General features: G+C 45.1%; 1 protein-coding gene across 1 annotated transcript in view; it reads left to right on the top strand.

Moving 5' to 3' along the window:
• Positions 1-24,288, top strand: part of ADAM12 (ADAM metallopeptidase domain 12) — a 369,569-nt gene that overhangs the window by 249,592 nt on the left and 95,689 nt on the right. Inside the window, exons 6-8 of the mRNA XM_032281987.1 lie at positions 10,201-10,387; positions 18,207-18,272; positions 19,380-19,451. Coding sequence (XP_032137878.1) covers positions 10,201-10,387; positions 18,207-18,272; positions 19,380-19,451 — 325 coding nt within the window. The remainder of the gene's footprint in view (positions 1-10,200; positions 10,388-18,206; positions 18,273-19,379; positions 19,452-24,288) is intronic.

Genomic DNA, 24,288 nt, shown 5'->3' with positions numbered 1-24,288 from the left:
TGGGGGGAATGAAGTGCAACATTGAAAATAGGTCATAAAAAGGAGCTCAGCCGTGGAGTTGATTCTTACTTTGAAATGACTCCAAGTTGAATGTGAAGTCGAGGCCATACGCTAATTTTGTCCCGTGTCGTATGTCTCCCATTGATGCGCAACTCCCAGTAAATACGGTTTTGGTGCAGTGCTTGTGATTCTCCTCCCCCATTTACATTCTGGTCCCTCATTTGCTCTCACGGCTTGGTGCCTCTCATTCCTGCCAGCCAGGAAGCCTGGGGACACTGCCATGAGCGTCAGATAATCCACAGCTCTGCAGGGCGCAGGCATCAAACTGTTGCTGAGATGGAGAGAGAATCCAGCTCTTGGCCCAGAGGAACTGACTTACTGTACCTTGTAATGGGACAGACGTCCAGCCCTGTCATGCTCCTGCTGGGGCGTCAAAACAGCCATGCACCTCTCTTCTGAGTTTGTTCCTAAATGCCAAGTTCCTACCCCTTCAGCTTCTGGCTGGAGCGTGAGCTCCTGGAGGGAAAAGGTTGTCTTTCCCTTATTTTTCTGGTTCTCTTGCTCCACCCTCTCAGTGGGACTCAGGGGTCTGGCAGGAGGAGTCTCATGGGCTCTTGCTGTGGGAGTGAGCCCCAAGTTTTCCTCACCTGCAGGCACAGAGGCTCAACTGAAGCTGAATTTCTTAAGGGCCCACCTGTGCTTTCAAAGACCCAAGCCAAGCAAACTTGCTAGATGAGAAAGTGGTTTCCGGATAAGATCATGCACTAAAGACTGTTTGTAATCATAGTTTTTTCCTTTTTAGATGGGGTCGGAGACACCTGAGCACAAGGTGTGCACACAGTCACTCACACGTGTGCCCACTTGCACACGTTCCCACACGCACACCACACACTCACGTGTGTACCCACTCCGTGGGGGTGGGGCTGATCATTGGGGTTGTTCATACTTTATTTGTCACTTTATTTTTCCCTGTTTTCATGGGATGGGACAGGTGTTATTGTCACCTGAGGAGCCGACTCAGGCACGGCACCCTCAGGGGCCTGGAGCTCGTTCCCCAACCCCCAGCGGTGCTGTCATGCACTTTGCACCTTGAAATTGCCATCCTCACAAAGCCTTTTGCCCCATCCCCATATCCCCAGGTCCTGACCCAGCTCCTCATCCCAGCTGCAGACAGGGACCTCTCCTGCATTGGCACCACACCTTTCCTTGTCCACCTGGGAAGCTCACAAAAGCCACGAGCAGATATCATGCTCCTTGGTTTACAGGTGAAAAGCAGAGACAGAGAAAGTGACTTTCTCCCAGCCTCTCAGTGATAGTGGGCAAAACTCCATCTTAAACACAAGCCTGGCTGACCCTAGGTCCGTACGTGTTCGGCTAAACCTCCTGCTCAATTTGAATCCAACCTTTTCCAGTCCCACCATCTCCCTCCCGAGGAAACCACCCTATTCCCGCCATGCTGTTTTTTGGCTGTTTCCAGAGCATGCCCCACATGCATCGTGCTGCCCCCCTGCCTGGGAGACACCACTCCCTGCTCTCCCTTTTGACTTTGAAATATACACCCTTCCCTCAAGGCCCAAGTCAATCACTGCTTCCTCCTCCCAGAAGCCTCCCCTGGTGTCGCCATCTCCTCGCCATCTGGCTCAGCCATGTGCTGTCATGCATTTTCTCAGACATTGCAGTTCTCGGAGCAGAGCAGGTGCCTTGGGAATACGTGTTTATGTTCCTGTCTTATGGCCCCTGTCCTTCCTTGCCCCATGCCTAGGTGACTGCCATGCCTCCTTCTACGAGGGGCCTTTAGACAGGGATATAAACACATATTTACATAGCACCTGCTATGCTACAAGGACTGCAGTGTATGGATCTAACGCCCCAGAAGGTCAGGTGCATGGACATGACCTTGCCTTGGCCTTCCTGTCTGCTAGACTGGGAGTTCCAGGAAGGCGAGGACCAGGTGCCCCAACATAGCTGTGTCCTAGACCCTGGCATGTTACAAGTACTCAGGAAATAGTGCAGGAATAGATGGGCTCTCCCAAAGGTCAGACGGTTCATAAACCGTCATCCTGGCCAATCCACTTTTTAAAAACTATTTAAAGTGCAGTAGATCGTATGAAGGAGGAAATTGCCATGGAATGGAGGTAAAACCACTTTGACCTTCACCTTTGCATTTGTGGCCCTTGCTCCACCAGCATCTGCCTGACTAGGCCACCTGGCCTCCTCCAACCTCTGGCCAGATGTCTCAAGCCAGGTTTCTACACTGCTCGCCTTCTGCTTCCTCCCATGGAGGTCTTTGGACTTCTGGGTGAACTTCTGTGAGAGCCATCCCTGGGAGCCCACCTCCGCTGTTCGCAGGAATCTTGTTGGACACGTGTGTGAGTCAGTGAGAGGCTTTGACGCACAGGCCCCAGGAAGCCACGGTGGTTTTGCAGGTGCCATCTACTCTGAAGGACACCCAAGGTCAAGTCTCTCAGCTCTCCCCAGGCCCCACTGTCACTCAAAACTCAGGACGTCTTAATCAAACTCCTCTGGGTAGGTCCCCAGACTGGCTGTCTACCTGACGTCTTGTCCAGAAGGTCCACACCATCTCAAGCCGATAAGCCTGACCCCAGGGAGATTTCTGTCACCTACCTCAGCCACCCAGGCCCTGCACGCTCTCCCCTGTGGCAGCACCTTCATCCCTCTTTTCTGTCACCATCCTTGTTCAAACACCCTCTTAGATTTGAAAATTGCCTCCCCCACTTCCATCTCTACCCCTCCCTTCATCACCATGTCGCACATTCTAGAAGGTCATATTTCAAAAACACTCCTTAATCATAACATAGATCCCACCAACCCACTGCACTCCAGCCCCTCAGGGCTCTCCGTGGCTCACATGTCAAAACCACTAATTCAGTCTGATGCTGGTACAATAGTCCCACAAATATTTAGTGATCACTTACTCACCTACTGGTCACGTGTGACCATGCCCGTTGCAGTGCCGGTTCTGAGAAAAACAACAGAAATAAGGAAAATATTTCCTGGGTGTGTAAAGGGAGCCAGAGATCAATGGAATAAAATGTTGCAAGTGACAGGAAGCAGGTTGCACAAAACCACGTGAGGAATTCTGCAGAAGGGCCCCAGATGCTGGGGATCCCGAAAGAAGGGTTGGCTAGCCTGGACCTCGAAGGTCATCCATCAGCCTGGAAGGTCATCCTCAGCATGAGTGCTGTGTGTGACCCTGCAGAGGAGGCCGACCATCCAGTGTGATGAGGACAAGTGACCGGGCGCAGGAGCCAGGTCCCGACTGGGACGTCTTGGCTCTGCCGCTCAGCTGTATGGCTGTGTCTGTTTCACAGGGCTCCCTTAACAAACTGCCATAAACTGAATGGTTTCAAACAATGGAACTCTAGTCTCTCACTGTTCTGCAAGCCAGAAGCCTGAAATCAAAGGGTCAGCAGGACTGGTTTCTTCTTCTGCAGGGTCTATGGAAGAATCGCTTCCACGTCTCCCGCCTGGCTTCAGGTGGCTTCTGGCCATCGCTGGATGTGCGTTGACTCATAGCTGTCACTCCCGTTTCTGCCTTCTTCCCTGTGTGTATCTCCTCTTCAGTTGAGGACATGTGTCATTAGATTCATGGCCCACCCTAATCCAGCACAATCTCATCTTGAGATCCTTAACTGAAATACATTTGCAAAGTCCCTTTCCCAAATAAGGTCACATTCACAGGTCTGGAGATTAAGACTTAAACATGTCTTTTTTGGGGGACGGGACACTATTCTACCCCCTACAGTGACCTGGGGCTCTCATCTTCATTTTCCTCATTAGTGAAATGGGCTCATGTTATCCGCTTTATAGGATTGCCGTAAATATGAGAGAAAATAATACATTCAAGAGCCTGGCTCATGGGGACCATGAAGCATCAAGAGTGACTATTGATAGGTCCAGAATTTTGGGGGGGAATGACGAACATGTTCTGCAGTTAGACAGTGTGATGTTTACATGACTCAGTGAATATGCTAAAGACCATTGGATCTCACGCTTTCAAGGGGTGAACTTAATGTTATATGAACTATTTTTATATAACGCTGTAATTTTAAAAAGGAGCCTGATTCAGGGAATCTTTTTATACATCATAGCTCCTATTATTATTATTGATGTGCTGGTAATAACACTTTTTTTTTTTTTTTTTGAGACGGTGTCTCACTCACTCGATCACCAAGGCTAGAGTACAGTGGTGTAATCTTGGCTCACTGCAACCTCTGCCTCCCAGGTTCAAGTGATTCGCCAACCTCAGCCTCCCAAGTAGCTGGGATTACAGGCATGCACCACCATGCACAGCTAATTTCTGTATTTTTAGTAGAAATGGTGTTTCACAGTGTTGCCCAGGCTCAACTGGAACTCCTGACCTCAAGTGATCTTCCAGTCTCAGCTCCCAAAGTGCCGGGATTACAGGCATGGGCCACTGCGCCCAGCCCTTGATAATTACTACTCTTAATATGTTTTGTCACAGTTGAAACTCTTACCTGTTCTGTCGCGCTCCCACTCCCTGGTCATGAGTTCTATTTGACATGGGAACCATGGGCAAGGTGTCTTTGCATGTCCAGCCTAGAGCCTTCCACACAGTAAAGGGATAAAGCATATTTGTTTTGATTGTACCTGAGTAGTTCACATGGAAATTACTGAAACCCTGTGGTGCTTATATGTTAAGAAATACTGCTGCCACGACTGTTTATCAAACATGTGTGAGGTGAGATATTACTTTTACCCATAAGTTCCTCCAAAAAAAAAGAAATCCCAAATTAAATTTCATGCCAACTGCTTTTCCACCGTCTGATTGACAGCACCACACTGAGACCAAAAGTCTTTTTCTAGGAAATTCAGTTAGCAGCTGGACACGAAACCAGCTGGGATAATTCATGTTTTCTAATCATCATCTTATTACAGGCAGTCAGACTCCATGTGCCACCTTCCTGCTTGCCGGGATGCAGTCAGAAAAATCAGGATCAGACAACACGAGGCGGCCCTGGTGCCTGCTGCACCCTGGCTTTGGAGATTAAAAACGGAATTTTCAGAAGGACAAAAACTGATCTTGAGAAACTATAGGTCTCCTGAGTGTTCACTTTGAAAGCTAAAATAATCAACTAATAAAATTTTAATAGATTCCTCTGTTTCCAGTCAAGGGAAAACAACAGGATTTCACGTTGTAAAGGAAGGCTGCTGGTTTTTAAAGCAGCGGCTCCATTTTCTCTTTCTAATTCTATTCCTTTTCTTTTCTAATTCTGCTTTTTTCTTTCTTTTTTTGTTTTTTATTCTTTTCTTTTTCTTTTTTTTTTTAAGATGGGGTTTCACCATGTTGGTCAGGCTGGTCTTGAACTCCCGACCTCAGGCGATCCGCCTGCCTTGGCCTCCAAAGTGCTTGGATTACAAGTGTGAGTCACCACCCCCAGCCTCTTTTTTCATGTTCCTGCTGGTTCCCGGCCTCTCATCCCTCTCAAAACTGCACAAAGGGAAGCAGGCTAGTGTGCGGTTAAGAGGACCAAGCCTGGGACACACAGGTCCTGACTGGGTCCCCAGCTCTGCCACCTGTGCACCTTGGACAGTGGGGTCATGGTGAGAGCTGCAGCCATGGTCAGCAGAGGGATCAACGTATGGAGCACAGCCCAGAACCTGGACCCTAGAAGAGTGCCACAGGGGTGGCCCTGACCACCCTGAGAACCCCTTTCTCTCTGCCCCAGAACTTGGCCTGAGTCTGTGGTGATGGCTGGCTGACCTCTTGTCCTTCCAGAGAAGGAGCCTACAGTCTTCATCTTTCCCCAACATTGGAGACTTTCTTCTCACCTTTTCTCCCTAGGCTACCAAGGGAGAAAGAACCCCACATGCAAAGTCCACTGGATTTAAATTCCATGCTCTGAGATTAACCAATTTCAAGTTTGCAACTAAGTATCTATGACATTCAACTTAAATTACATTCACTTATCTAACTCAGGGCCAATAGGGCTGTGAGAACATCAGAATGTTGTATCTTGCAAACCCTGAATGCTTGAATTTTGTGTCCACTGTTGTTTCCAACAATCTTCAGAGCTAAGTGATTAATTATACCCAAGACAGTCCAAAGCAATTATTTAATTAAGCTTATTATAGGCTGCCAATTGTTTGCAGAAAAGGGAAGGTCTTCACCCTGGTTTCTCAACATCTGGCCTTTGGATGACTTAAAAGATAAAAAAAGATAAGAGAATAGTTTTACATCTAAGTAACAATTGCTAGAATTTTTCCACTAAGTAGAAAAACTTTTTCAGTAATTCACTTCTCATGATTAGAACATGGTGACGTATTTTACAGTAAAAGTTCAGCTTATTTAGATCCAATGTAAAATTGAAAATGTTGTAATACAAAATGAAATGTTACTGCCATTTTCTTTTTAGGGCAAAATCGATGGTGTTCATTTCCATTTTCCCCTGACATTTTTTTTTTCTTTTTAACAGGGAGTCTCTCTCACCCTGTCACCCAGGGAATCTCTCTTACCCTGTCACCCAGGCTGGAGTGCAGTGGCATAATCTTGGCTCACTGGACCCTCCGCCTCCCAGGTTCAAGCAATTCTCCCACCTCAGCTTCCCGAGTAGCTGGGACTGCATGTGCACACCATCACTCCAGGCTACTTTTTGTATTTTTAGTAGAGATGGGGTTTCATCATGTTGGCCAGGCTGGTCTCGAACTCCTGACCTCAGGTGATCCACCCACCTCAGCCTCCCAAAGTGCTGGGATTGCAGGCATGAGCCACCGTCCCCCACCTCCCCTTGCCTATTTTTAAAGTTCACATCCTTAATTTAGGCTTTTAAAAACCAACCTTAATAAACAAAAACCCTCTTCTACATATTCCAAAGTTAGAAATCTACATTTTATTTCATAAAGAACATTTCAGAGAAAGAGAAAACACAAGCCACCCCACAGAGTTGATAATCAAAGTAATCCCTGAATGATCTATTTGGTGATACACATGGACACAAGCGTCAAGGAGACGATAGTTCATATCATGACTTTTCATCAGCTTGGCCTTTGGATGACTTAAAAGAGACATGAGAACATTTTTGTGACTACCTAACAACTTTTACAAATTTGGGATTTGAAAATATTAAAAAATGTTTTAGTTAGTCCCAACTGCATTGGACTCTCTCTTCTCTGAAGCATTAGCTGTTACAGTTCGAATGTGTATCTTAGCTCTCACACGATTTCCAATTGTCACAGGTATCTTGATGCTGCCTTATCAATTAGGATACAAGCATCCTGAGTGTGGTATATCTGTTTCTCACATTGCCCCCAACAACTTATAAAACAGGATTGGTAGAGTAAGCCAGTTAAATAATAAGGAATTAATTAGTCCGTATTAATTAGCAAAATGTTGTGGTTGTGTATGTTGGGGCTCTCTTCATGCTGAGCTAAAGAAAAACCCTCAAGGTCTCTCTGGCCCCTGGCACCCACCTTTACCCCATCTGTCTCTCCCAAAGCACAGGATGAAGTTGTTCTCTGAAGTTCCCTTATCTGCCTAAACTATAGACCCTCCAAAAAAGAAATCATTCACCTCAGTCCCTCTGTGAGTTTTCATTAACTAACGTCACAGGAAGAAGGAGTGAAGCCTGTCGACACATCCAGACAGACTTTTGTCATAAACCTTAGTCTGCTCTGTGGGCCCAAAGGACTTGGTCCCAGGTCATTGTGTGTTCTTCAAGCCCAATTAATTCCCCTAAAAATCATTTGCTCATCCCCTAAAATTATCCATGCATCTCTATCTCCCTTTCTCCTAGGAAGAGGTGTATATAACCCTCTGTATCCCCACTGAGTAATCATTCTCCTGTAAGTCACCTGTGCCATACATGTTAAATAAAATTGTCTGTCTTTTCTCCTATAACATTTCTGCCTTTTGTCAGTTGACGTTTAGTGAACCTTCAGAAGGCAAAGGGGAAAATTTTTCCCTTAGCCCCTACAGGTGTGTATGTGACTTGTTCTAGGGAGGGTCTAAGGAGGTTCATATCTCACGAAAGGTTAGTAGTCACTGGATTAGAAGGGTCCCTTTCCAGTGAGATGAATTTTATTTGAAGATTTTGTGTGTTTCTAAAGTGGAGAGATCATGGTCACCTTGCTAAATAACATAAGGTACTAGACACATGGGAATTCAGAGCTGCCAGTTTGCTGTTACCCAGATTGTCATTTCTCCAAAGAAAACCTTTCTCTCAGCAGCAGGGAGCACCTTTCAAATTAAAGCACTTCACTGCCCCACCTTAGCAAAGAGAGAAATGAAACCAACCTGCAAGCCAAGGCCCCCTCATTTGAAGGAACCTAGCAGTCTAAGGCTAGCATTGCTCATTCCAGGGAGTGGGGCGTGACCTTAGCTGTGAGCTCCAGAAGGTCAGACATGTGTCATGGTCCATAGCTAAATGTCACCTTCTGTCTCTGCAGGTTAGAGTCTTCAGCAAATTTGTCCATTTTTAAAAAGAATCTATGCTTTTATTCCCAAACCTAAAGGTTGGTTCAAAAGGTTCTTTCTTAGTTATTGTCATTCCCAGAAATGTATTTATATTATTAATGTTATCTTTTATATCAGGGAGCCATGAGTGACCAGTGTTCCTATGAGCAGATGGGTTGACAAAATATAGGACTTGCCTGAAATTGTCAGTCTTTTGATTAACATGCTAACAGATGCGTCATTCATGGATCTGCCCTTATTAGTGGTAAAGAGAGCTACCACCCCTCAAGCACTGACTTGGGGCTTCCCGTGGGCTAAGAGTTTTGACTAACAAGTAGGTACCATTATCCGCATTTCATAGGTGAAGAAGCCAGGGCTCATAGAGACTAAGAAACTTAGTTAAGTTCATGTAACTAGTAAGTAACAGACCTGAACTCAAACCCAGCACTGCCAGACTCCAGAGGCTGCCCTCACAGCATTGGGCTGGCACTTGTCCCTGTGGTGTTCCTGGATTCCAGAAAGAGCTGAACACGGGATCCAGAGCCCAGACCTCAGCGTCGATGGAACAGTGCTGATGTGTTGTGTACTTAAGTGGGTTCCTTTGTTCACACATCTCCCACACATTAAGTAAATACAAAAAATATAAATTTATACTCATTCTTATAATTCCATCAACTATTTAGGGAATAGGGCTGATAAGGATAAATAATTGAGGTAGAAATTGTCCTTTTATAAAAAGATTTCCTAATGGCTTTGCAGCAACTTGGTTGGAACTAGGGCCATTATTCTAAGTGAAGTAACTCAGGAATTGAAAACCAAAACCGGCATTTTCTCGCTTCTAAGTGGAAAGTAAGCTATGGGTATACAAAGGCATCCACAGTAATATAATGGACATGGGAGATGCAGAAGGGGGAGGGCAAGAAGTGGGGGAGGAATCAAAGACTATCTCTGGGGAGCAGTGTATACTACTCGGGTGATGGGTGCACTAGACTTCACCATTGCACAGTTTATCCGTGTAACGAGAATCTGCTGTACCCCTGAGGCTCTCGAAATTTTATTTTATTTTATTTTATTTATTTGAGTCTTGCACGCTCTCCCAGGCTGGAGTGCAATGGCACCATTGTAGCTCACTGCAATCTCCGCCTCCTGGACTCAAGCAATTCTCCTGCCTCAGCCTCCCAAGTAGTGGCATTACAGGTGTCTGCCGCCACACCCAGCTAATTTTTTTTTTTTGTATTTTTAGTAGAAATGGGGTTTCACTATGTTGGCCAGGCTGGTCTCAAACTCCTGATCTCGTGATCCACCTGCCTCAGCCTCCCAAAGTGCTGGGAGTACAGGCATGAGCCACCACGCCTGGCCTTGAAATTTTTTTAAAAATTAAACATTTCCCTTCTGAAATATGTCTGGTAATTCAGACACAGTTATCTTCTAAGCAGTTGAAACATCTTTTTCCTCCTTCTTCTTCCAAGCAATATATTTCTGCAACATTAAAAAAAAAGATAAAAACACACAAAAGCAAAATGCACTGTATTCTTTACCATAAAATATTTCAAACAAAAGAAAATTCCAAGGCTAACTTTCCAAAAGATTTGCAAAATGAATTCGTGAAAACATATGGCACAGAGACATCCTTTCCCATTAAACTCTGAGAATATAAATAAATTGCTATTTCTCTTTTCATTCTCTCTCTTGTTAAGAACTGTGCATTAGCCATAAACAAGCTGTCCTTAAAAATTCCATGTTTTTTCTTGTTTCTTTTTCAACAGGGGACTTATTATGTTTGAAAATGAAACCTATGTCTTAGAACCAATGAAAAATGCAACCAACAGATACAAACTCTTCCCAGCGGAGAACCTGGAAAGTGTCTGGGGTTCGTGTGGATTGTATCACAACACATCAAGCCTTACTGTACATAACGTGTTCCTACCGCCCTCTCAGACGTGGGCAAGAAGGGTAAGAAGGATACACAACTTTGTGTTTCTGGGAAGCTAGGAGCTCAAGTTATGGATGTCCAACACTAGGACATCTGGAGAAATGTTGCCACCTAGATGATGTGGTGTCTGGGGGATGGAAGTGCCTAGTTTATCTGGGAGTGGTAGACATTATATGGTGAAGCACAGCCATAACCCCAAATCTCCATCACCGTATTACACATGCCAGCCTCAGACTCATTAAAACATGCTGGGTAAAGTCACATCGTTGGGGTCAGAGAATGACAAAATCATCATTCATGGAATCTCCCAAGAGATCCTCCTGTGGTCCTAAGCCCAGGGTTGGCCCCACCATGGCAAGCAAGACAGCATGGCACCCTGACCCACTCTCTAGCAGCTCTCCTTCCTCTGGAGGCAAAAGACCACCTAGAGACTTCTTCATTAGCAAGTTTGGGTTCTCATTATAATTTTCAGAAAATTCTCACTGTTTGCCCACACAATTGTGCAGAGGTGAATTAGGCCTTCCCCAACCTGGTGTGGCTCAGGAGTCTTGCTTGCCTATACAGTCCAAGCTGCAAATGTTTGTCCTAGCTCTCCCCTGGGACCTTCCAAGCAGTCTGTGTTTTCTGGCCACCAGCTCCCAGATCTGCTCATAAAAGGTCTTCCTTTTTGCAGCAGCAATGGAAAGAGTGGTTGCCTGAGGGAGTCTGCGCTTGTGTAACCCCATGAACCCTCCACCCCAAAGGGCGGCCTGCCCCTTTTCTGTCTGGCATGATGCAGGCAACAGAGGCCACAGCAGAGCTCGTTTAACAAGGATTAAAGGCAATCGTTCCCAACCCTTGGCTGGATGCCCTGAATTTAAATGAGCAGAAACAGATAGGAAATCATCAACAACTTCCTGATTTTTCATTTCTGGATTTCCTGTTCCTCCTGTGCTTATATTTGGCTGTCCGGGAATGTCTCTTCTGGGTTCCTCCTAACATTGTTGTCTCCTGACTTAATTTTGGTAGACCGCTGCTTAGCACTCAACATTTAATGAATATTATTTTTGGTTCATTCTAAATCATGTTTCTACTGGGGAACAGTAGAGGTTATCCCAAATAATGCCTTCTCATTCCTAGAATTCCCTTCATACCTGTGAATACGCGTCTGTTCCCCTAAAAGTGCTCTTCTCTGAACCAGTTCAGGACTTTTAACTCTAATTTTACATTCATTCTTTCAGTCCAGGCATTCTGCTTGTGTGACCCTCACATCTTCTGTTTGCTAATGTGTTTCTAAGAGTTTCTATGGCAGATGCTCACAACCTCTTTTTCGTTCCTGCCCCATCGCAAGATGGGAAGGAACTCTTCCATCTGGTACTGTGGCTCACCTTGACATTGCTGCTTGGTGGCAGAAGACTCTGTCCTAATCCCAAGGAACAGAGCTTGAAAATTATCCTCCTCAACCTCCCCACCACAAGCTCGGGAGACTTTTCAGCCTGTGCCTCTCCTGGCCACCTGTCTTAGTGATGGATTTAAAGACCAGCCTCGGTGGTCCCACAGCATGTTTATGTTACTCTTCAAAACTTTTGCCTTTGATTCCAAACCTCGGAGAAGATGTGATGAAGCTGTAGCTCTCCCGGTCATAAACAAGTAGAACAGTTGCATTTTGTTTTCCACACTCGTTGTTCTGAGTACCTTGTTGAATGCATGCTGCCTACGTTATGAGATTTATAACTTGATAGTTTAAATGACACTCAAATATGTTTGTGGTTTCATTTAGGAGTATGGACTGGGTCTGTACTTGCCAGCCATATTTTAATTCTTTTAGCTTACAGCTCTCTAGAAGCATGATTGTAATATCCAGTCATTTGGACTTGTGGAGAAATGGGGAGAATGGGAATAACCATGCTTTCTTAATAATGCATATTTTAGTGCAAATGATCCTTTAAATTGAAAAGGGAAGGCATCAATGCCATCAACTTGGTTCTCAATATTTCTCTCTAGAAAGAGCTGTGATTGTTTTTATGGAAGGGAAAACATCTTTGACTTAAAATGCATGTATATAATGAAAATGGTGAGAAAAATAATTTCAAATATGTGGAATCCTTGCAAATTGGAATTCTATGGGAGATTGTTTTGGTTAGCACCTATGGTAAATATGAAAGGGACATTTCCTGCCCCACTTACCCTGCCTTTATTTCACTCTTTAAAAAAGAAAAATCAATGGAAATGCTGCTAACTCATGTTGTTTATGCAATGCAGCGACTGCATTTGCTTTTCCCCTGCATTTTTCTGTCCCCGCTAGATGTTAACTATTGCGAAGACTGGTTTGCAGGCTCTTGATTTTCCTGCAGATGTTTGCGTTTTTCTTCACAGAGCATTGGGAATAAATCTGTGCTCAGGGTACACACTGGCTGTGATATAAACCTGAGCTATTGTTTGTCATTTTTACAAGGCTCTACATTAGATTTTAGTGAGAACCCAAGTTGCCCCTCCAAGGGCACAGAGAAACAGGGAGTGTCACCGTCAGCTCTTTCTCTCTGTGGATCTTTTAGTCCAGCCTGAAGCCTCCTAACTCTTCAGCTCCCCCACGGAGGACTCCTTCCCTTTCCATCGGCTACTCATTCAAGAATGCAAACCAACTTTAACATCAGCCTAAACGGTAAATCTACTAGAGAAAATCACATAAGACATCCCAAAGGCAAATGTAAATTATTTTTGAATTGTCCTTTCTTTAGGGATTATCTGTGCCATTGTTCCCCTCCATTAGTATGGATAATTATGAGTCAAATAGAAAAGTTGCTGCCTTATCTGAAAAGAAGATTTGCTTGGGCCGCTGTGTACATACAGGACGGAGAGTGAGGAGGTGCTGTTGTGCTTTCTCACATGTGGCCGCTCTGAAATGACTGGTGCTATTGCTTTTGTGTTTCTAGACAGCCTATTGTATTTGTGTAATACAAACCACAGTAGTGATGGGGTATTTGTAGAAAGTAATATGTAACTCATATTATATGTAGAGTCTAACAAGAGTTGAGTGTCAGGAACTGGCCAGAAGAATTTGAAAACTCATTAATTATGACAGGCACACTTCATTCTTCTCTGACAACCATCCTTGCTTCCATGTCTCCTCTAGAGACTACCATGTTCTCTTACTATATCTTAGTTGTTCTTAAAGCTTGGCTGTGTGGGCCTGGTGCATGGATCACGCCTGTAATCCCAGCACTTTGGGAGGCCGAGGTGGGCAGATCACCTGAGGTCAGGAGTTCAAGAACAACCTGGCCAACATGGTGAAACCCTGTCTCTACTAAAAATACAAAAATTAGCTGGGCGTGGTGGCAGGTGCCTGTAATTTCAGCTACTCGGGAGGCTGAGGCAGGAGAGTCACTTGAACCCGGGAGGCAGAGGCTGTGGCAAGCCGAGATCGCACCATTGCACTCCAGCCTGGGTGACAAGAGTGAAAATCCATCTCAAAAAAAAAAAAAAAAAAAAAGAAAAGAAAAAAAAGAAAAGCTTGGTGGTGGGGAATAGGGCAGCACCACTTCCTTGGCCCTGAGCTTTGAATATCTATTTGTGCAGGGGAGGCTCCAGTTTTGCAGGTGTGAATTCCTAGTAAGTCTCAAATCCACTAAAGCTCTGGATAAATAAATAATAAATCTCAGTTGTGTCATTCATTTTTTTAGGCTTAACCTCAATACTTCACACTTGGCCCCGCTAAAATTCAGTTTGCCAGATTCAGCCTATTCTCACAGCAGATTATCCCATTTGTTTGCTTCTGCCCGCCTACACATCAGCCAGGTGTCAGAGCCTGTATCCCGTGTGAATATGATCAGTGTGTTGTGCCCAGGCCAGTCACGGATGAGGATGGTGGAGACAACCTTTCCTAACTGAAATCGTGGCTCGACTTACAAATACTCAAAAAGTGACCTTAGAGTCAAGGCATGGGCCTGGCTTGAGCTAATACCGATTTTTTTCTCACCTAGAGGAAAAGAAAACAAACTTTTGATTCATTTCATTTGCTGATCTTGCCGCCGATGGAAACATTGGCCCTGGTCTCATTGTGATTGTTGTTTTCTAGCTTTGGGTGACGGCATAGTTGGCTTGCCTGTGGCTGCCCATGTCCATCACGACTGCCACCTCTCACTGGATGACTGCACAGCCTCCTTGCTGCATTCTCAGCTTCCAATATCATGCCCTCAGAATCCATTCTCCTTCCAGTAGCCAGAGCTATATATATGTTGTGTACTACCTAACCCGGCTAATTTTTGTATTTTTAGTGGAGACAGGGTTTCACCATGTTGACGAGGCTGGTCTCAAACTCCTGACCTCAAGTGATTCGCCCGCCTCTGCCTCCCAAAGTGTTGGGATTATAGACATGAGCCACCGCGTCCAGCTGCAATATTTTTTAAGTCTCACATTCAAGGCCCCCCTACTCATAGATTATTAGACTGTCACTCACCCTCCTTCCCATGGCCCCTCTGTCCCGTCCCCATCTTCCACCTCCTCCCATCCACTGTTTTCCCACATTCGCCAGGCTCCAGCCATACGGCCTGTTCCCAACACCCACAAGCTCTGCCCAGCCTCAGGACATCTGCTGTTGCCATTCCATCTACCTGAAACACTGTTCCCGCAATTGTTCCACACATGCCTGCTTCTCATCCTTCAGGCCTCAGCTACCTTAGACCACCGCTGCAGCTACCACTGCCCAGCTTCATCCTTCCTACAGAACGCTGTTTGTTTCCTTGCTTGTACTTTGCATAGACGCTCTCTTACTTTTGTTCATTCTACATGGGCTCACCTTCGCCCAGCCCCCACCAGAATATGAGTTTCCGGAGGACACTGGGTTTCGGGAATATGGGTTTCCTCTCCACGCTGTATCCACAGCACCCAGCGCAGTGCCTAGCAGAAACTGCATCCCTGGTAGATAGCGACCGTGAATAAATGTTATACAAATGGTCGGACCCATGTGAAAAAGAATTAAAGAGTTGCCGTGAGGATTTATTGTAGCCCTAATTTCAACTTGCTTTTCTCACTTGAGTTAAGTTCCCATTACCAGAGTCCTCCCTGCAGGCTGCCTGGGGGACGTCTCTCCTGGGGAACTTGGCTGTGATGACTTTGAGAGACCCAGGAACTGTTTCTCTCTTGAGCAAGATTCAAAGAATGCCTCTGCCTCCACCTGGGAACGGAGACTGTTGGGCCAGTCTCAGAGGCTTATCTTCCTGTTTGAGGAAAAGCTTTTGTTTATTAACCCCCAAAATGAAAATTCCATTGAGCAAACAGTTTCTTTTTAAATTTTTTTGAATTATTATTTTAATTTCTTCTAAAAAAAAAAGGGGATACATATGCAGAATGTGCAGGTTACATAGGTATACATGTGCCATGGTGGTTTGCTGCACCTAATAACCTAGCCTGTAAATTCCCTCCCCTCACCCTCCACCCCTCAACAGGCCCTGGTGTGTAGTATTCCCCTCCCTGTGTCCATGTGTTCTTACTGTTCAACTCCCACTTGGTTCTCTGCTTCTGCGTTAGTTTGCTAAGGATAATGGCCTCCAGCTTTGTCCGTGTCCCTGCAAAGGACATGATCTCATTCTTTTTTATGGCTGCATAGTATTCCATGGTGTATATATACTACATTTTCTTTATCCAGTCTGTCATTGATGGGCATTTGGGTTGGTTCCATATCTTAAGCAACCAGTTTCTCTCCATATTACAAATTTAAAAATGTGATTTTTTTAAAACTAGGCAGCCAGATAGGTGGAAATTACGTGGGGATAATGTAAGCCTCTCTCTCTCTCTCTCTCTCTCTTTCTCTCTCTCTCTCTCTCTCTCTCTCTCTCTCTCTCTGTGTATGTGTGTGTGTGTGTGTGTGTATGTGTGTGTGTGTAGCTAATAAAATAAACCTCTGCGTGGTGACAGCCACTCCCGCAGTGCTGCTTATTATGTGGCTAAGCTTCTCTCTGAGCTTGCAATTCTCTGAATCCATGAGAAAATGTAGACTTGTCTGAAAATTGCAGAGACAGGAAAATTGTGTTCATGTGTTTGTTTTTATTATCTGGAATTGTGTATTTTCTAAATGAAGATCCTAAGCCAGTTGGAAATATCCCATCGTCGTTTATTTCACTCTGCAGACTGCAAAGTGTAAACGTCTAAACAACCAGATTCCTTTCAATGACGTTTTCAATGAGAGATTCATCTTTCATTTCTAGACCTACATTTTCTTCCGCATAATTAGCCGAATTTGTTAATGGTTAATCAGGGAATTGTGGACAGCAGAGGGAGTTCTGCCTCTTTCACACCTCAGTGAGGAAAAAGAGCAAGATCTTCACACTTTCAGAAGGTGTCTCATTTTGTGTGCAACCCTGGGCACCATGGGGGCGAATGCTTTTTCTTTTGTAAGTAGCACATAGTTATCACCATAAAGCATGCCTCCAACATATAGTTACAAAGCATGACAGTTTCTTGTTGTAACATAGTAAAAATATGAGAAATTGTTCCTTTCCTGGTGCTTTCTTTTTCCTTTTCCATAAGGTTTCCAGATTTCTTTAGGGACACCTAAATTCATGAATCAGCACAGCTGGGCAGCAAGAAGGAACACTGTTATAATACAAACATTTTTCTTGTAAAAATCTGTTTGGAAGATCCAGGACTGATGGGGATTTGTTTTATAAAAGATGTTTCCCTCAGGATTATGTGACTGGAAACCTGATTCAAAGCATACTTTCGTGATTTTTTTTTTTTTTGCTTTTGTCTGAAAGACTGATTATAACATGCAGGTTTTAAAGTTGAAGCAGTGTGTGCAGTTAACTCATAAACCAGCAATATCAGTCACCAAGACCAAAGACCGACTCAACCCCCACTTCCTCCAACTGCATTTTATGGCAGAAACAGAAGGCTTTGTTTTTTGTTTTTAATGTTTGCTTTTTGAGACCACCCTCCACGAATTGCTTTATTTCTCTTAAAACTGCGTTTGAAATTCGCCCAGTAATTCACAGAAGAGTGCGAATGCTTTTGGAAGAAGTTTGATTAAAATGTGACCTGCTTCAGGAGCCGCCTTTGTGGGGACAGGGCTCCTACTTCTGCTGCCTGAATCATCTCCTTTCATCCACCTCCATATCCACTTTCCATGTTCCCTCAACTGTCTCCCTCTTACGGAATCCCTGTTCCCCAGGGGCGCATTAGAGTCTTACTTTTTCTTAACTCTGTTTCTTCCTGTTCTCTTTCTTTTTGCTCTTTTTCATTCTCCTCATACCTTCCTCACTTCTCTGTTCATTGGTCTGACAGTTCCCTTGTCTCCAGCTACCCCAGTCTTCCATGGCTTCTAGCTAGATTTTTATATGATCATTTTCAAAATGACTATGCAGTTCCTGTTCAAAACGTATTCTCCACTTTTCTCAAGTCACAAAACAGGTACGCTTGGACCATGAGGACAAAGGGAACGGCCAGGGTGCACTGAACTCCATCGTCTTCTCTAATGACCTTCAAGTGTGCTACATGTGGTCTGAAATGAACCACCTTTGACTGGCTCCTGTTCTAGAGAGTGCTTTGGTTTTGTTTGTTTATGTGCTCGTTTTGTTTAATAATCTTTTTTCTGCTCCAGTAATCTGTGGTTCAGCAGAAAGGTTAAACTCCTTTGTAAGGGTTTTCCAAGTGAAAATGGATGCCGGCCACTCATGTTGAGAAGGTTTTACAAAGAGATGGTTGGAGTTGGGATAAACTTCTAGATAGAGTGGAGGTGTGGGGGCCTGGTGGGGATGGTGGGGATAAATTCTCAACCTCAAGTGTTTGGATTGAGAGACCTCGACAGTGTTCTGGAAGCCCCGGAGAGGCATTAAGAGAGATTAAGTGCATGTTTACTCTTGGCAGAGTAAAAGGGAAACCCTCAAGACAACCAAGTATGTGGAGCTGGTGATCGTGGCAGACAACCGAGAGGTAAGAGCTTTTTGATATCGCTCAGTACAGTTGGTTAGACAAAAAAGAAAACAGAACCTGTTTTGCAAGTTATTACTTGCTTTAATGAACTGCATTTCCTATGTGCTCTTAAAAGCAATGGAAACAGTGGTTTTCTGATTTTAAAAAGCATACAATATTAAAATTTTATCTGATATATAAAGTAATGGCAAAGCCCACGGGGGGAAAAAAAAAACAGGAACAGAATTTCTCTGTAGCTAAGCTCGCCAAACAAGAATTAACTGGGGGAATGACAGAAGGCTTTAGATTGTGTTATAAAACATCTTGGGGAAAAGTTTAGTTCTTAAAATGGGACATTTAGAAAACATCCCACATGTCATTAATCAAAATGAATGAATGAATGAATGAATGAAGGCTATAGAGGCACAACAGAAAAATCCTCCCTTCTGAGCTATGACTTGATACAATATTTGTTTTTTAATTAATTTTGAATTAGTTTTTCTAAAGACTGTCTTCTCTGTATTTATGCACTACCTCATTGATATATATGAATTGGGTGATATTTTCTCATAGACTCATTCAACACATGTGAATGAAACAGGCTTGACTATGTTTCAGAAAACTATTCCCTCTCTGGAATGTCAGATTAGAGAGGAGAATGGGGAATTCGTTGACTTTTTTTTTTTTTTTTGTCCATTCTCCTCTGTATTGTTTGACGAGTTGCCGTGAGCTTCTATTATGTTTACTTTTTAATTTTTAAAAACAGATATAAAGACAATTTCTCAGGAAGTTAAAATCAAGTTGTTGATATGAAAAATGGTTTTGGACTGACTTCTAGTTGTCTGTTTCCTCTTTGCCAAAACATGTCACTGCCTCCATCATTTATGAGGCTGGAAAATTGCAGAAGTTGCTGTCTTGTGAGCACTTGGCTTAGGCAAATTTCAGGGAGTTTCAGGGAGTCTCCAACCGGGAAAGTTATTCAGCAGGATGCAAGCTCATTTCACCATAAACTGTGGCAGGTCCCCAGTGGTTTACAAAATCCCAAGACTTCACATTTCCAGGAGCCAGGAAGATGAGACATGATTGATATTCTTGCTGGTATTAATGCTGACGTTTAAAATTGTTAAGTTTCAGAGGCAAGGAAAAGACCTGGAAAAAGTTAAACAGCGATTAATAGAGATTGCTAATCACGTTGACAAGGTAAGTTCTTTTTCAGTAGTTAAATCATTCCCATAATGTAAATGTTTGGAAATGAGGTTGAGGGACCTCATCTGACTTAGCAAGGAGAAGAGGTTCGGCCTCTGGGCCTTTGGTTGGAATTCAGTTTCCTGTCTTCTGGATATGTAATTGCTGGGTCCTAGGGCAGCTTCAGGAGATGCCAAACCACAGCTGTCTGGACTCTGGTGGCCTTGGGGACATGTCTTCCTCCAGGCTCTCTTCTGGCCAGGAGGAACACCAATCTGAGGGTATTTCGGACTCCCCAGTTAGCACCAGAGTCCCTGCAGACTCCATCTGATCCTTTGGATTGCTCCTGAGCCAGGCCTCTCCCAGGTCTTCCAGTGATAGATCCCACAGACCCATTCAATCTGCCTCCACCATTGCAGCCCTGTACCAATGTAACCCTGAGGGTGGGCTTGCATTTATAAAGAACAGGATCCCCCATCCTGAGACACAAAAGTTGGCTTTCAGCTCCATCAGTTATTGGGAAATCCCTCACCAGGAACAAGCAGGTCAGAAACTCACCTTTCACAAGACTATTTCCTCTCTGGAGAAGCCTCTGGAAACCGGGTCCTCCTCCTGGGGCACTTGTTGACTAACTGCTACTCATACTGTGGGCTGGCAAAGAAAATGGCAGTGCTCCCTGTCTAAACCACCTGTCCTTCCTTATCGCATCCTCCTGGAGAGGATGTTGTCTATTGGATGCTGACAACTCTCAGCCTAAAATAGGCTTCTCATATGCCCTGTACATTGGAGCTGAGGGGAAGCTTCCAGAAACATTGCTGCCTTCAAGGGGGGTATGGAAGGGAGGAGGTTAGACCTCAGAATTTTCAGAAGGTCTCCAGCAATTCTCATGTCCAATGTAGATGGCGACTGCTGTCCTAAAGCAATCACAGCCTCTTGGCAATACTGAGTCCCTTGTCTGCAGGGACAGCGTGAGAAGGAATCTGGCCATGGCTGAGCCTTTCACAGCCATGGTCCTCTGAAACAGCAGATTTTACACACAAGGGTTTGTGAGGATGCCTCACGATACCCTTGTTTCCAAGTAATCTGATTAGATGTGAATGGTGCTTTCTAAGTTTTTCAAAGAATGAAGGCAAGGCCCCTCCAGAAATTCGGCTCTATATTGCAAGGCCTTATGCACTCTGCATCAAGAATTCAGAATGAATCAGATGTGGTCCCTCCACCTGAGAAAGTCAAGGCTGTGTAGGGAAGCACACATGCAACCCACACAGCATGGTCCAAGGCATTAGGAAGTAGGCCCATGCTGTGAATGGAGGTCTATGGGGATGCAGAAGAGAATCACTTTCTTCTTCTGGGGGTCAGAGAGTCTTTGCAGGGAGAGGATCCTAAAAGGTAAGTTCAGTTTCACCATGAGCAGAGCAGAAGGAGTATGTGTGGTGTGGACATGTATGTGATTCATGTGCATGCACATGCATGTGCGTTCCTATGTGTGTTCATGTGTGTGACCTGCATGCATGATGTATGTTTATGTACACACATGCTCATATTGTATGCAAATGCATGCACACACAGCTAGGGCAGGAGGAGATGAAGCTGCAAAGATTCAGAGCACTCAAGGCTCTGGCTGCTCTACAAAGCCATCTTTGGTGTTACTCTGCAGTGGATGGAGAGCTAGGTGAATGTTTTTAAGCAGGGGAGAGAAGCTCAGGATTGTAGAAAGATATTCCTGCAGTTACTGTGGAGGGTGGAATAACCAAAGACAAACAGGGCTGGGAGGAGCCTATTGCATAGAAATGATCAGGCCTGACCCAGGGCAGGGGAAGTGGGGATGTGAGAAGGACAAGGATTCAGATGCTTGAAGGGATGTGTTTCTCGATTCCTTAGTTTTTTTAGCAGTTACTGTGTGCCAGGCTCTGAGTGCTTTGCATATGCTCTCAGGTATGTGCTATTGTTCCTATTTTTTTTTTTATAGAGTCTCACTCTGTCACCCAAGCTGGAGTACAGTGGTGGGATCTTGGCTCACTGCAACCTCTGCCTCCCGAGTTCAAGCAACTCTCTGCCTCAGCCTCCTGAGTAGCTGGAATTACTGGCACCTACCACAACACCCAGCTAATTTTTGTATTTTTAGTAGAGATGGGGTTTCACCATCTTGGCCAGGCTGGTCTTGAACTCCTGATCTCATGGTCTACCCACCTGAGCCTCCCGAAGTGCTGGGATTACAGGCGTGAGACACTGCACCCAGCCTGTTTCCATTTTTAAAGCAGAAGAAGCTGAGATGGGCAGAGGTTAGTCATTTGCAGGACGAGAGATGAGACACAGTCTCACTGACCCCCAGCAGGGGCTCTTGGCCTTGACTCTACTCTACCTGGACTCTACTGTGAGTCCCAGGACCTCATGATGACCAAGCAGAGGCTAAGGGCAAGTGGGAGATCCCATGACTGCCAGTTTCACTGGAGTGGAGAGGCAGGTAGAGGATACTTCAGACCCAAGCAAAGCCGGAGCAGGAAGAGGAGTTCTGAAGGGCATGCTGAGCAGTCAGAGATCTGGGCTTGCCACACAGAGAGAGGCTATGGCTGGATGGAAATTTCTGGAAGTCTGAAAAACCCATATGGCTATTGATATCCTGGGATGATATTGCCCTTGTCCACCGTTGAAGCAGGTCAAACTCCCTGGCAACCCCTGCCTGTTGATGTGTTTTCAGTAGTTACTCTTTGCAGATTCAACTTCATCCCAAAGTCCAGGTGCAGGAGAATCCTGGTGAAAGGCGAGTGCTGGCAGGGGTTGAAGGGTCTGTCTTAGAGGAGACATCAAAGACAGCACAGCTGTTAGAACTGGGCCTCGGTCTCGGCTGGGCATTAGAACCCCTGCGGGGAGTTTGGTTATTTGTTTATATGTTTACTTTTTGAAATGTTGATTCCCATACCTCGGGCCAGGGATTCTGATTTGATTGACTGGGGGGCCGAGGTGGGACTGAGACACACTGGCCTAGAGGGCGGAAGGCTTAGGAGCCTGAGCTGGGAGCACAGGTGCCACTCCAAGGTGAGCGAGTTGAACCGTTGCCCGGAAGGCTTCAGGCTGTCCTCAGACTGTCTGACAGGGAGAGAGCATGCGTTCTTCTTAGACCTCGGGAGCAAAAGGAAATGATGAACTCTATTAAACCCAAACTGGAAATTCCTGAAGCCCCATTTTAAAAAGGGATGTGTTTGGGTCCTCTGTGTTTATATTTCTTCCCATTTATTCCAGGTTATATCTTGCTTCAGTTTGCAAAACCAAAAATGAGCAATTGGGGGTTTGTTAATAACTTGCACTGGTAATTAAAGAACACTGTGCCTTGGCAAAGTCCTAACGGACGCCATGGAGTTTGCCAGTCTGGCTGTTCTTGTGTTTCTGGCAGGGAGAGAGCCGATTTGCTGAGCACACAGCTACCTCTGGCCCTGGCATCCCTGTCCATGCCCAGCAGACTCCAAAGGCCTTGGAGGAGATACCCAGGCTCCCTGGGAGACTTGCTGCTTCCAAGTCTATTAACAGACGACTCCCAGCTCTGTTATGCAATTCTCTAAATTTCAGTTTTTCAACTCTGTCAGTGGACATGTCTCAGCCCAGAAAACAATGACTGTGCCAGTGGCAGTTCCCTCATTTGCTGAAGTCTTGGCTCTCCTGGACTATTCTAAATTAACAACTGCTGGCTGCGTGGAAAGGGAGGACATCTCAGACTAGAAGACAGAGGAGTGGTTTAGTGATGAAGGTGAAGTTTTGGAACGTTCAGGAAATCCCCCGTAAGTGAAACACAGAAGGCTTGTCTGGCACTCATGCTTCTAGGCCAGACACTGGGTTTTCCCACGGTCCTCATTACATTGCTGCAGGAGCCTGGGGAGTGCACCTGCCGATGGAGCTATTGTGGGGTTTGCATCTTTCACTCTCGCCTCTGATTGGTCCTCCTTATTCATTAGGAAGTTAGTGTCAGCTGCAAATTCAGTCACCTGCTTCTGAAAGGACTCATCTCCTATGTATTTAATTTCTTTTCTTTCTTCTTCTTCTTTTTTCTTTTTAGAGACAGAGTCTCACTGTATCCCCAAGGGTGGAGCACAGTGGTGTGATCTCAGCTTACTGTAACCTCCACCTCCCAAGTTCAAGCAATTCTCCTGCTTCAGCCTCCCGAATAGCTAGAATTACAGGTGCCTACCACCATGCCTGGCTAATTTTTGTATTTTTAGTAGAGATGTGGTTTTACCACATTTGAGGCTGGCCTCAAGGATCTGACCTCAAGTGATCAGCCCACCTGAGCTTCCCAAAGTGCTGGGATTACAGGCATGAGCTACCAGGCCCAGCCTCTGTGTATTTAATTTCTTAGAATATTTTCACTCATGTGACAGATTTCTTCCCCTCCTGTCCCAAACCAGTTGCCTGAAGGATGCAAGCTCCCTCATTGGACCCCAGGGGATTCCACCTCACTGCTCCTTCCCAAAAGCCTCCAGTGCAGCATCCCAGGACTTCTATGGGCACCACTGCTTGGCAGTTCACTGTATTGGAGTTAACTGAACTAATAGATTAGTATGCCATGCCTTAAGTCCCTGGTGACCTCTGAGCATTTGGGTGGCAAGGACAAGGACATTCTAATCTTTGCTTTCTCTGTCACTGCCAGACCCAGCCCACAGCAAGAGGCAAGCAAATATTTGTTGCTGTTTTGTAAACAGGTGAATTGCTTCAGTTGGGTCTCTGACTGTGTCCACATGTGTTCTGGGCTTTGTAAGTCAGGCAGGCAGCTGCCAAGCTCCATTTGTACGGCAGAGGCCCATGAGCTTCTCTCCAGGCCTGGGGTCACAGTGGGCCATCATGGAAGGGAGTCTTAGCACTC

The sequence above is a fragment of the Sapajus apella genome, unplaced genomic scaffold, assembly GCF_009761245.1.
Source record: "Sapajus apella isolate SASKATOON/1434 unplaced genomic scaffold, GSC_monkey_1.0 scaffold13, whole genome shotgun sequence".
NCBI classification, from domain to species: domain Eukaryota; kingdom Metazoa; phylum Chordata; class Mammalia; order Primates; family Cebidae; genus Sapajus; species Sapajus apella.
Note: the sequence above shows the minus strand (reverse complement) of the source record. Positions and strands in the feature narration are given on the sequence as shown.